Source organism: Haemaphysalis longicornis, unplaced genomic scaffold (genome assembly GCF_048455015.1).
Source record: "Haemaphysalis longicornis isolate Haplotype H1 unplaced genomic scaffold, Haemaphysalis longicornis Haplotype H1 scaffold_25, whole genome shotgun sequence".
Lineage (NCBI taxonomy): Eukaryota > Metazoa > Arthropoda > Arachnida > Ixodida > Ixodidae > Haemaphysalis > Haemaphysalis longicornis.
In genome coordinates, this window is record NW_027526314.1 from 1,113,466 (window position 1) to 1,128,199 (window position 14,734).

A 14,734-nucleotide genomic window follows, 5' to 3' on the forward strand; every position below is an offset into this window, starting at 1 on the left:
TTGGTGTTTTCCTTGGCTGCTTCGGAGAAGATACGAGATATGGCAGCTCAATTGCATCAATTCATGTACACCGGTTTTACATACGCATACGAGTACATACCCTTCAATGAATGCATCTAGTCGAGAGCGTAGCGGCGTTTAGTATAGTCCGCTCTTTTCTTTGCTTTGTGTCTAGTGGTCTTTATGGCCTATAAGTAAAAACCGACATCAAGCTCATGCAATTTTGAATCCCCAGCTGATTTTGAATACCATTGCAATGAATTTTCCAAAACGTGGTCCAAAACGTGTTTTCAAGTTTTATAACGTATGCAATTTATTTAACTACATCGAAATTGAAGCACGCCCTTATCAATTTTAAACCCTTTTCTGTTCCCTTATTTTCTACGTTTTTCAGTGTTTCAAGCATCCTAGCTGCGCCCTTCCCATCTCGCATGTCGTAAAAAAGGATCATAACGACAGACGTGTTACCATCCTGTCTTAAAGAGTTACGAAGCACATGAAAGCTGCATAATAACAGCAAACAAAAGGATGAATCGGTACCAACAATCAGCATGGAGCCAGAGCGAGTGGCACAGCAACCTTACGCACAGAAGCTGCGTGGCACGAGCGCACGATTGGTAAATGTTAGCGTATAAAACAATAATGCGCTGAACAAGATTAGTGTATCATGATTAGCGAACCCTAAAAATAACCACGTAAATTGTTGCGATTGAGTTTGCGAAGGAAACACGAAAAATAAGTTAGAAAGTGTTTTGCTGTATACAGCAGATATGCTTGTGGGATTGCAGGTGGGCAGCTATGCTCAAAAATGATTTTGTTAAAAATTCATTACGTAATGACTTCGAGTCAGTGTAAGAAAATTGTGCCGATAAAATCAATTCAATGGGACGGAGTAACGCCCTGCGAAAAATTTCTTTTGTGGCAAAGCAGCCACAACACGACAACTATAAATTAAGATGAACGTTTGTATAGAATTGCGAAAAGCTGTGAAAATGTGAAACACAGCAACAATTTTTAAGCTGTAACTGCTCAGTGGTCGACGTTTCAATCGCACCTACTCTCTTTTTTTAATTTTCAGCTTATGATTCCATTATTCTTGAAGGTTCCGCACGAAAGGACATCATTTAACATTAGGCAAAAATTGCGCAATCTATATTTGCAACATTGCAGATGCTAGCAGGCTAAGATTTGAGGCTATGAAATAAACGACTCAGTAACAACGGCCACCACAGCGGCAACCGCATCAACAACGGGCCCGTGTAGGAAAGCCGCCTTGTTGGCAAAAAGCACGGCACTTTTTTACGAATGAGACTCCGGAATTATCACCATTCATTGATAAATGATATAAAAGTTAGCAGTTTTTCGCCTTATGTTCAAGCTTAAATATGATGTAGTTATTAGGTGGCAGCTGACAGAAAGACCGTGCCCGTAGCACTGCTCTTTGCAGCAGTAAAGATGAGATTGTTGGTTTCATGGGAGAATTCCCAAATTTCCAATCAACCTTTGTAAGCGGGATTTACAACAGCGTATTGTAAGCTAGAAAAATAGTTTTATCCCCACGTGTGTTCTAAACCTTGTTTCTTGTCATTATTTGCAATATTGCCATTCTTTCTTTGTTGTATGCCTTCTAATGTCATTTACGAGAGTATTAACGGACCAAATTAATCGACAAAAGCTGAACGTGCAAAACACACACTTGAAGATATTTTCTACAGTGCCTTTAGGTCACAAAGTTATGAGAACAAGCGACATAGCACAAAAGCTTCCCCTACCCCTCCACATCATCATTCCCCTCTCTTAAAATTTTATTCTTTAAAATCTTAGAGAAGCTCCTACAAAAAATTCCCCGATAGTGCGTTTTACGTCCGACGGAACCCAGAATTGAAAACTAGGGTTACGTCTGACGTAACTTTAAGCCAGTTTCTAGAGTTACGTCCGACGTAACCCAAAATTGAAAACTAGAGTTACGTCCGACGGAACTTTAGGCCAATGGTTTGAGTTACGTCCGGCGAACGTAAAGCATTAAAAAAAATTACAGCTAACGGCACCAAATACCATGACGCTCCATAGGTGTAATCTGTCACTTGTACGATACACGACGTACGATGTAGGATGCAGCGCTGTGGGTTCGAATCCCAGCTGGGTTGATGGAGTTTTCAATTAAATAATTCAAAAATTTTCTGTACTAGACCTTGTAGACTTCTTTCCATATCCAACACATGCAAGGAAAGGAGAAGGCAGGAATTAACAAAAATAGAATGTCTTGCCCTGGGCGCAGTGCCAGTTTGTAGGGTCTGCAGTTTGTGCCGAGAACGAATTTGCATGGGTAAACAGTCTTTTAACACATGTAATTAATTAGGCTGGGCGTCGTTTAATATTTTACCCCAATTAATCGGCATCGATTAATGCGATTATGCATAGATGTTGTGTTGGTTTGGCAGAAAAAAGACCAAAAATAGTTATTGATCAATATGCTCACATGCTTGTTCAGCCACATTCCAGATGAGGTAAGTACGTCATCATCACGACTCATGATGCGGGCGACACGCTTGTCAGCTCGTTCGTCACACACTTTTCTAGAATCAGGAATGTTAAGCACCCGCCGTGAGTGCCGATGGCACCGATTAATCGTGCTTTTCTTAATACAGAAATAGTTTATACAATGGGTTTTTGTACCGTGTATATTTGCAGTTCTTATTTGAAATTTTGGCTTGTGGCATGAAAGTTGAGAGGTACAGTCTAAGAGTTGTCGATGAAATATTAAAGAGTTTTAGCAGTCCGTCTGTTCCGCCGTGTACGTACTTACCGCGTTGACCGGGACCCGTCTGGGCACTTGTGCATTTGTCGCGGTAGGGGGAATAGTTCCGGGGGCCGGCCTTCGCCATGTCCGCGCATTCTTCACGGCGGGGTGCGCCTCCTCGCCCTTCCGCGCGCGCAGGCGCAGTCGGGTCCCGGTCAACACGGTAACTACGTACACGACGGAACAGACGGACTGCTACAGTCCGTTTGTTCCGTCGTGTATGGGTTACCGGGTTGACCGGGACCAGTCTGGGCACTTGTGCATTCGTCGCGGTAGGAGGATTAGTTCCGCGGGCCTGCCTTCGCCACGTATGCGCCTCCTCGCCCTTCCGCGCGCGCGGCGCAGACGGGTCCCGATCAACCCGGTAACCAGAGGTCGGTGAACTCACTCATGAGTCCACTCACTCAGACTCATTTGGACTCAAACTCACGCGTGAGTTTGAGTTTGAGTGAGCGCGAGGCTAGTGTGGCATGGTGAGCTTGAGCTTGAGTGAGTTTGAGCCGAGTGATTCCGACTGAGTTTGAGTCCGATTGAGTTTGAGTACGCCTGAGACCTAGTGAATTCTGAGTCCATTTTGAGTTCTGAGTACATTTTGAGTTTGAGTCCATTTTGAGTTCTGAGTACATTTTGAGTTTGAGTCCATTTTGAGTTCGAGTCCATTTTGAGTTTTTAGTACATTTTGAGTTTGAGTCCATTTTGAGTTCTGAGTGAATTTTGAGTTTGAGTTCATTTTGAGTTCTGAGTACACTTTGAGTTTGAGTCCATTTTGAGTTCTGAGTACATTTTGAGTTTGAGTCCATTTTGAGTTTGAGTCCATTTTGATTTCTGAGTACAATTTGAGTTTGAGCCCATTTTGAGTTCTGAGTACATTTTGAGTTTGAGTCCAGTTTGAGTTTGAGTACACTTTGAGTTCTGAGTACATTTTGAGTTTGAGTCCATTTTGAGTACTGAATACATTTTGAGTTTGAGTACATTTTGAGTTTGATTACATATTGAGTTTTGAGTACATTTTGAGTTCTGAGTACACTGGAGTTTTGAGTCCATTTTGAGTTTGAGTACATATGAGTAGCCTAGCAGGCAGCTATGGTTGGCTGTTAAGTTTCATGCGTCACTGTGGGCTCAGAATTCAGGTTACCTGCAGGTACGGCACCAATCGCGATCTGCATGATCGGGTGGGAGGGAGGGGGTGTCTGATTTTTTTTAGTTTCTTGTTGAATTTTCATGGCCTTGCTGCATATTAGTTTAGTTTCTTGTTGAATTTTCACTTGCTGTATACCTAATTTTCGTGGCTGGGCGCGTGAGTGATAATTGACTGGTGAGGTCATAAAAAAGGGTTTTCTTACTTTTCCTCCTGACGGATCCACTAAGAGCGTGGGAAAGGGTGGTGGGAAAGCACACGGCGGCGCTGGCGTGCTGATTGTTCGCCTGCTACTGTCAACGGTTTGATATACTAGGGGTCACAAAGGAAGAGGTGAGAGCCGGGGGGAAATGGGGGCGGGGGCTGTCCTTTCTGCTGTTTCAAATGAATTAGCTGAATTGACTGGGCAGCGCCCCTTAAGACAGAATAATGACCACATTAGATTGGGTGAAAAGTGAAACTGATGAGGCTAAGGCGTGTAAGGTATCAAATGAAAGGTCCGGATTAACGGAATCAAGCGGGGTAAATAAAAAAATGCTTCCTGATTGTAGTCACAAGGCAGTCATAATGAGTCATAGATTGGGTTAAAATTCAAAATGACGCTGCGAGGGCACGTGGGGAATCAAATTCAAGGTCTCGATGTAGGGAATCATTGGGGACAAAAATGAGTTATGGATATATCATGACGTAGTCATGGTAAGTCATAGATTCGGTTCAAATTCAAGTTCATGACGCTAGGGCATGTGGCGTATCAAATTAAAGGTCTCGATGAGGGTAATCACGTGCTTCCTGATTATTATGATGACATAGTCAAAATGGGTCATAAATTAGGTTACAATTCACAATGATGCCACTGGGTGTCCGGGGCATCAAATTGAAGGTTCCGATAAGGGAAATCACGTGGAACAAAAATGTGGTAGGGCTATATCATGAGATAGTCATGGTTAGTCATTGATTGGTTTAATTTCAAATTGATTCCGCTAGGATGTGATGGGTATCAAATTAATGTTCTTGATGAGCGGAATCACGTGGGAGAAATACAAAAATGCTTCCTGGTTATAACCATTATATTGTCATGGTGAGTCTTGTATTGGGGTAAAATTCGAAGTGACCCCGCTAGGGCGTGTAGGGGATCAAATTTACGGTATTGATGAGGGGAATCACGTGGTACAAATAAAAAAAGGCTTCGTAGTTCGAATCATAAGATAGTCATTGTGAGTCATAGATTGGGTTAAATTCAAGGTGAGGCCGCTGAAGCATGTGGGGCGTCAAATTGAAGGTTCCAGTTAGGGGAACCACGTCGGACACCTAAATAATGCGTCCTGGTTACAGTTATGAGAGTCATGGTTATTTTGACTGGTAATAATACCATATGACCCTGCTAGGGTGTGTGGGGTATCAAATAAAAGGTCTCGTCGAGGGGGATCACGTTGGACAAATATAAAAATGCTCTCTGGTTATAATTATGAGGATATAGCAAAAGGTACACACTCACACTCACATGCTCACTCACTCACTCAACTCACACTCACTCACTGACTCACTCAAACTCACACTCACACTTTCACTCACACTCACACTCACACTCTCACTCCCACTCACACTCCCAGTCCCACTCACACTCCCACTCTCACACTCTCAAACACTCTCACTCACACTCACACTCACACTCGCACTCGCACTCGCACTCACACTCTCACTCTCACTCTCACTCACACTCTCACTCTCACTCTTACTCTTACTCTCATTCACACTCACTCTCTCATTCTCACTCTCACTCATGCTCACACTCACACTCACACTCACACTCATACTCATACTCATACTCTCACTCTCACTCACACTCACACACTCACACTCTCATTCTCACTCTCTTTCCACTCACTCAGACTCACACTCTCACTCACTCTCACTCGCATTCAACTCACACTCAACTTACACTCACACTCACACTCTCACTCAACTCACACTCAACTCACACTCAACTCACACTCGCACTGGCACTCTCACCTTCACTCGCACTCGCACTCTCACTCGCACTCCTCTCACTCGCACTCACACTCGCACTCGCACTCTCACTCTCACTCTCACTCACACTCACACTCACCCTCTCACTCTCACTCACTCTCACTCACACACACCCTCACTCACACTCACACCCTCACTCACACCCACACTCACACTCACACTCCCACTTACACTCACACTCACTCTCACTCACACTCACACTCACACTCACACTCTCACTCTCACTCTCACTCACACTCACCCTCTCACTCTCACTCTCACTCACACACACCCTCACTCACACTCACACTCACACCCTCACTCACACCCACACTCACACTCACACTTACACTCACACTCACACTCACACTTACACTCTCACACTCACACACTCACACTCAAAATCTCACTCCCACTCACACTCTCACTCCACTCACACTCACACTCTCACTATCACTCTCACTCACACTCACACTCTCACTCTCCCTCTCACACTCTCACTCACACTCTCACTCTCCCTCTCACACTCTCACTCACACTCTCACTCTCACTCACACTGTCACTCACACTCACACTCATACTCTCACTCTCACTCTCACTCTCAGTCACACTCACACTCACAGTCTCACTCTCACTCTCGCTCCCACCCACACTCACACTCTCACTCTTACTCTTACTCTCACTCACACTCACACTCTCACTCTCACTCTCACTCACAGGCACACTCATACTCTCACTCTCACTCACACTCTCGCTCTCACTCTCCCTCCACTCACACTCGCACTCTCACTCACACCCACACTCACACTCTCACTCTCACTCACTCACACTCTCACTTTCACTCTCAGTCACACACGCACACTCACTCACACTCTCACTCACTCTCACTCTCACTCACACTCGCACTCTCACTCTCACTCACACTCACACTCTCACTCTCACTCACACTCTCACTCACTCTCACACTCATACTCTCACTCTCACTCTCAGTCACACTCACACTCACAGTCTCACTCTCACTCTCGCTCCCACCCACACTCACACTCTCACTCTTACTCTCACTCCCACTCCCACTCACACTCTCACTCTCACACTCACACTCTCACACTCACTCTCTCTCTCACTCTCACTCGCACTCTCTCTCACACTCTCACTCTCTCACTGTCTCAATCTCTGTGGGGCCATTTGAGTTATGAATTCATTTTGAGTTCTCAGCCCATTTTGAGTTCTGAGTTCATTTTGAGTTTTGAGTACATTTTGAGTTTTGAGTCCATTTTGAGTTTGAGTACATTTTGAGTTTTGAGTACATTTTGAGTTTTGAGTTCACTTTGAGTTTGAGTACAATTTGAGTTTTGAGTCCATTTTGAGTTTTGAGTCCAATTTGAGTTTTGAGTACATTTTGAGTTTGAGTACATTTTGAGTTTTGAGTACATTTTGAGTTTTGAGTTCACTTTGAGTTTGAGTACATTTTGAGTTTTGAGTCCATTTTGAATTTTGAGTCCATTTTGAGTTTGAGTACACTTTGAGTTTGAGTACATTTTGAGTTTTGAGTACATTTTGAGTTTTGAGTCCATATTGAGTTTGAGTACATTTTGAGTTTGAGTACATTTTGAGTTTTGATTACATTTTGAGTTTGAGTACATTTTGAGTTCTGAGTACATTTTGAGTTTTGAGTCCGAGTGAGTTCTGAGTTTTGCGCTCAATGTGAGTTTGAGTTTGAGTGAGCGTAGATGTGCTGCTCAGCATTGAGTCTGAGTTTGAGTGAGTGGTGATTCGAAAAAAAAAATTGTGAGTGAGTTTGAGTGAGCCGCGCCAACTTTGCCGAGGTATGCCGGTAACAATGTAAAAAAATATGTGTGACGAACGAGCTGATAAGCGTCGCGTCCGCATCATGCGCCGTGATGATGACGTATTTACCTCATCCGGAATGTGTCTGAACAAGTGTATGAGCATATTGATCTGATATGTACTACTACATAATTATTTTTGGTCATTTTTTTCTAAGAAAAAAACCACACAACCGAATAATCCATGCATAATCGAATTAATCGATGCCAATTAATCGGGTTGAAATATTAACTGACACCCAACCCTATTAATTACTCTTGAACCATGTAAATTGGTTCAAGAGTCTTCAACAGCTGTAAATTTCTTGTGCTTTACGTTATGCCGGACGTAACTCAAAACATTGGCCTAAAGTTCCGTCGGACGTAACTTTAGTTTTCAATTTGGGGTTCCGTCAGACGTAACTCTAGAAACCAGCTTAAAATTCCGTCAGACGTAACTCTAGTTTTCAATTTTGGGTTCCGTCGGACGTAACTCTACAAACGGGCCTAAAGTTCCGTCGGACGTAACCCTAGTTTTCAATTTTGGGTTACGTCGGACGTAACTCTAGAAACTGGCTTAAAGTTACGTAGGACGTAACCCTAGTTTTCGGTTTTGCGTTCCGTCGGACGTAACTCTAGACACTGCGAATTTATTATGCGGCTTGCTGTCGCAAAACAGCAGTGCAAACAGGAAAGGAATGTGGGAAAGCCAACTTCGCAAAAACCAAGCCAATGTGGGCTTGGAAAATCGGCTTCAGCAAAATAAATTGCTGGGAATACTTTTTTACCGAAGAAATATAAGTAGTCATAATAAAATCTGAAGGCCCTAGGACATTTTATAAAATAAGACCCCATGTATTCCTATGGAGCGCGACACGTTACTCCAGGGCCGCACGATTTTTCGAGGAAAGTATATAGCCTTCAAATTAATGCTTTCGCATAACTAAACTAACTTTGCCGCCTGCACAGATAATAGAAATTACATATGCAAAGTACAATGCATGAGCTTAGCGCAGAACTCAATCGCGGTTTACGCTTGAAACAACGGATTGGACGAACTATAACAACACACTATAATCACTGCGTTTACAGTTCTTGTGAGCAATGCAAATATTTCCTATACCATGAACAGGAAAATGTAGGTCCACATTCACATCCCCTGATCCGCCTTTCATCTCTTGCTCGCACTACGTTAGCTAGTTCGCAAACAATACGATGTCCCTAGACCATGTCAGACAGTGGACATCTTTGTAAATATCACTTCACTCAATATTTATGCCACCGTGTAATCTAACTACAGCAATGTAGATTCACTTAAAAAAAAGACCTCATACTTAGCACAAATGAATCATTCTTCCAATTAACAATTTGAGTTCATTGCTGGCACTCTATAATATAGTGAAAAAATGTGCATGAACTTGTAGGGAAAGTGAACCCCGCAGAATGTTTCTATTACCGGAAGAAAAAAAACAGGAAAGAAAAAATCCAAACCCATCCCGAGTAGCGCAGGTGCCGCCGTGCCGTTGAAAGTGGAACCAAAGCGATCCATACGGCTGTACCGGAAGTCTGGGGGTTCCTTTCGTTAGAAACAGCTGCTTTTACGACTGAAATTGGATATAAGTTATAACTATCGCATACAAACTGGGAAATTTCTACAACGCCCTGAATCCTCCGACTACCGGCTTTTTTTTACAGGCTATCACAGTCACAGCCTTAATGTTTGATGACTCATTTTTTGTTAGGTGGGCACATAATGGCTTATTTTACGGCAAAATGCTCCACAAGAGGCATTTTACTACAGTGCGCTGTTATTAATAATTGCGACGGATAAACACTATGCGAAAAAGGCTGCTATCATATTTCCTGGGAGCAGCTTGGCCTAATCATGAAGACTAACGTGTGCTGCAGCTGCCTTTCAAACAGAATGGCAGGGAAAGCAGGATGACGTGTAGTCACAGAAATTGAAATCAGATAAACAAGATCATGCACCCCTCCGTCTAACGACGACGATGGTTGAATGCGCAGCCTTCTAGTGATGGATTCTTTGGTTGGCCAATCCCACACTGCGAGTATGTGCTACTCTGGAGTGTGGAGGTACGCAGCACTTTTCTAGAATACCCACAGCAGTTCTCGGGTGTGCACTCCGTAGGCCGGACGTTTGTGTTTGGGGTGTATACGGCGCGAATCGGCACCTGCTGCTTGGCGTTCGCTTCGACCATGTCGAAACGGAGCAGTCGGATAGACGGCGGCTTCACAACGCGACGAACTATGTTCGATTCCGGCCACGGAAAACGTTTTTTTAGTGCGATGCACTTCTTACGCGACCCTGAACCTGCGTCCACCGGCGATGTCCGCATAGCATACCCACGTGGGGGATTGGCCAGGAATCTCCTCGTCTTCCTTGGCAACGGGGGGAGATGGGGATTGGCCAGGAATCTCCTCGTCTTCCTTGGCAACGGGGGGAGATGGGCGCGCGCTGCCTGGCCGCTGACATGGCACAAACCCACGTGGGGGATTGGCCAGGAATCTCCTCGTCTTCCTTGGCAACGGGGGGAGATGGGCGCGCGCTGCCTGACCGCTGACATGGCACATACCCACGTGGGCGATTGGCCAGGAATCGGGCGTGAGTAGGGCTAATGCACCCGCTTAAAGGAGTACTGACACGAAATTTCAAAGCTGAGATCCGCTCTAGCAATCAAGTACAACGACAACACAAATAGGTGTCTGTGAATAAATGCATCTTTCTTTCTTTGTAGTTGTGTGTGTGGGTGTGATCTCTCTTTCGCGAACATTACCGAACCGCGCAAATTCAACTCGTGCATTCGCACTTTCACATTCTTCCCCTCGGGGAAATGCGGGGAATTTTTTTCTTTCACTTGACCCAGGATCACTAATTCATCATCATCGTCGGAGGAAGTGGGCTTTCCTGCAGGGCGTATTGGCGTACAACGCCATCAGTGAGGACAATAAAGCCTCGCTCTAATTAGTGTGAATTTTTTCAGACCCGCGTATGGAAGTCATAACGTCTGTTTGGGGCATTCGCCGAGTACTACCCCTGCCCTCAACGCTTGAAATTGGGCCGCTCATTGTGTTGCATTGTAAAATTAATTGTGAAATTTTGTGCGCTCCGTTCACTTTCTTCTGTTCATGCTTGATTGTGCACTGTCATGGACGAATGAAATGCGAACCCAAAAATGTAAACCGGAACACAGAAATAGCGCAACTTCTTTCCATGGGAGTCAAATTGTCGCATTTTTTCATTATAGTGACAAAGTTCGGAAATGCTGTTTTCCAAATGCACCCCAATCCCTTCGTTATGCTATCTACACGAGCCACACACTTTTATTTTGAGTGTTCTAGTTTATATTCTCATGTTCTCTTTTCATTCTTCCATGACTTTACCAACTGCAGATTTTGTGGTCATCGTTGTGGTACTCCGCTAGCGATACTGCACGTTCTACACGTTCTAGTGCGGCTTTCCCGTTTTCGTGGTGTTTTTTCGAAGTATTTTTCGGTCTTAAAATCTGGAAATGACACCAGAATAAAATTTAGGCAAAAGGAACATCCGATGACTGTGGATGTGGTGCCCTTAACATTTTCCCGGAGCTGTCGAACTGGCCCCTATCCATTACTCTTCCCTCATTGTCAGTCAGCCGTACACCCTCCCTTGTTTTAAGGTCAGATTGAGTCCTACCACGGTAAAATGCTTACAACGACATCGACAGACCAAACGGTGCGAGGAAGGTAGAAACTCATGCACACACACAAAAAAAAACTGATCGAAGAGCACATGAGTGCAAATGTCATTAAAACACCGATTACTTCTGAAAAAACAAACAACAATGATTGCCCTATGGCATACCACTGAAGTGACCACACCAATTAGTAACCTCAACTTGCCTATTAATATTACCGCCACATAACAACATTGCCAGCATTACCGCCACATAAAGAAAGCAACACTGCAGCACCCTGCATACGCTTTATGCTGTGCGTGGCCCTTGTGACGCGTTTTCTTGTTTTGTTTTGTTTCTTTTCGCAGGGTTTTTCAGGGACCGTCTGGGTTGGTACGACAACTTCTACCGGGTGCTAGGTGCGGTGAACCTGTGTGTGGCCGCGCTCCTGTTTATCCTTCTGTGTTGGGACAACACCAGGGTGAAAAATTTTAACCTGCCAAGCACCAATCGCCTGTCTACAGAGACGCCGGCCCCGGAGAAGTTCTCGGCGCCCAAAGCAAGTGCCAGGACACTGCCACTCGATCTCCTCCGGTGGCCGTGGCGAAGAGCACGAGAATGTCACCAGCATCGGGACGTTGGAAACAATGGTTAGAAGTTAGTAAAAAAAACTTTCTGTCGACCTTTACCCATCCGACGGAAAAATCGCTTAAGTCATGCCTACTAGATACGCATCATATAAAATCATGTTGACCTAAGCGACTCATTTTTAGGGGTAAGTGTCAGCAATGTCAAACCTAGTGTGGGGTTAAAGGATTTCGTGATTTCTGTGATCATTTTACCACCATAATAAAAATTTTACATGCAAGGAAGCGGCGCTGATATCCAACTGTGCTAGCAACTAACCGCAGTAGGTATTTTTAACGGGGAACGTTCTTACTAGCACTTAGTGCTGATATGTGCTTCTGTATACCCGTTCACGGTGGAACAGAACCCGGAACAAAAATGAGTTCAAGTTGCTGTTAGGAAATTGGGGCTCAAAAATGTGCAGATACTCATAGAATTGTCTAATAATGCGCAGTATGCTTACGCTACTTTTCTTTGTTGTTATTTTTATAGCTACGTTTGGCTCTGAGTAGCCAAATATTTTGGGTTCTTTTATTTATTTTTATAGCTTTTCTTTGTTTCTTCTTGTACGATTTTGGTGTCGTATACACTATTATAGTGATGAACTGTTGTTACATTGGCGAAGGCGTCCCCGAACCGGGTTTCGTCGCCTCTGTCGTGTAGTGGTAGCGTGGTGGACGAGTGGCGAGCAGAAGCAGATGCCTTGATGTTGACGACAAAGAGCCGAAGGCAAAACTTAACTGTTTTGCTGCATGCGTGGAGATGAACAGCGGCGATATAGGAACAGCACCCTTCCGGGCCAGCTTACAGCGTGACTCAAACAGAACAACAGCAGGATGCCATGCTGTCGACTGAATAAAAAGCGCTCCAATGGAACGCGTATTTATAAGAACCTCGACGATCCAGCCCTCAACAATCTCCTCGACTCCATCAACGGGGTGTGACTCTCTGGCCAAATACCAGAATCTTGGCTCCGCGCTGATATCGTCCCGATACCGAAGCCTAGTAAGCCAACCGATCAGCTCCCTATTTTGAGTCCAATAGACTTGACGTGCACCCTGTACAAACTGTTGAAGCATATGCTGGCAACCCGACTTTAATGGTGGATGGACACTATCCAGTGGTACCACTCGGCACTAATTGGGTTTAGGCCCTGGCGTCTGGGTACCGAGAATGTGTTTGACCACTTCTCTTTTTTTATTGCCTTTTTTGACAGGATGATAAACAAAACACACGTAAATGGTGATGTGTACACTCAATACAAACACTAAAACTCCAGCCCTTCTAGAGCCAGCGGGGTGATTTCAGTATTCTTCAATTGGGCTTCAAAAATGCTTCAATTGTTGGTAGCCACTCTGGTTCCGAGAGCTGAAGTTTTTGTATCTGCACAAAAGTACCTATTGACTCTTTCAGATGGGTCTCGCATCTGGGTCGGAGTAGCGTACAGCCATCCCTTTTTTCCAGATGCTATGTAATCCATACAACACAATCGTGACAAACGGCACACCGTTCTCATTTTAAATATTCAAAAACGTAATACCGTAACTATCCACAGGCAAATCTTTTTTTTTGTGTTCGCTGGAGGATGTCCCAAAAGAACACCCCTCCCCAACAGTCCAAGGACACATGCTTAATTGTTTCTGGCTTTCTACACAGAAAACAGTGCATACCCCATTACACAAACAATCCCTTTTCCTCCATCCAGGTCTTTACTTCCAGTGTTCCAGTATGGAGCTTAAAAAAGAAAGATTTCACTCCAACTGGGACCGGCATTCTTTTAACTGGCTTAATCACATCTCTCAGACCTTATATTACACCTGCTGCGGTATATTGGAACTGGCAATACGCACTCTAGGATATCTTTGTACAGTTTCTTCTGACTCACCCCGCTTAAATACTCTAAAGAAAAACGCACTGAAAGAAAAAAACAGCATGACCATACCACCTCCTTACAAAATACTCGTACAGAACCCCTCATGCGCTCACAGCTCACAACAAATTCACGCAAAAGGCTTCCAAGTCACAGCTGATAACTTTGTCCTCAGAAACGCGTCTTCAACATTACGAAGAAACAGAAATCTATTGACCACTTCTCGTCAATGGTGCTACTTGGTGGCCGATCTCGCCAAGTGCGAACAGTGCATGGACATACAAAATACATACAACGACGTTAGCCACAGAGCCATCTTGGAAGTTCTCCAAGGCCTTCTTCTTCTGGACAAGGTTTGCACTTTCCTCCGAAACTTCTTCACAAAAAGATCTTTTCGGTTCGAATTGGTGGGACAAGTCTGGTCACTTTACCCCTTTCCTCGGAGTGCCTCAGGGATCAGTAATCTCGGCATTTTTAATAATATTATGTTACCGCTTGCCTGGCATCTCGACTCTATGCCGCGGACGGCATTATAGCGTGGACTGTAGACTCAGACCTGACTCGGCAAACCACGTGCCTCCAACAAGCCTCATCTAACACGTAGAAATAGTGTGATTACGCTGGACTGACCCTTTACATTGAAAGACAGCTATTCTGCCTGTGGCCAGTGCTTGGGGCCGTCGCCGACTGGAGGTGTCTCCAATCGCATTACAACTATGCAGCCAACCTGTACGCACTGACACCTCACTTCGCATGCTGGTGTTAGAAATTTATGAGTCTGGGTCAGCGTCT

At 44.5% G+C, this 14,734-nt stretch overlaps 1 protein-coding gene across 1 annotated transcript in view; it reads left to right on the plus strand.

Moving 5' to 3' along the window:
• LOC144172673 (monocarboxylate transporter 13-like) overlaps nucleotides 1-14,734 on the plus strand; it is a 59,663-nt gene that overhangs the window by 25,414 nt on the left and 19,515 nt on the right. The window contains exon 5 of the mRNA XM_077701311.1: nucleotides 11,814-12,004. Coding sequence (XP_077557437.1) covers nucleotides 11,814-12,004 — 191 coding nt within the window. The remainder of the gene's footprint in view (nucleotides 1-11,813; nucleotides 12,005-14,734) is intronic.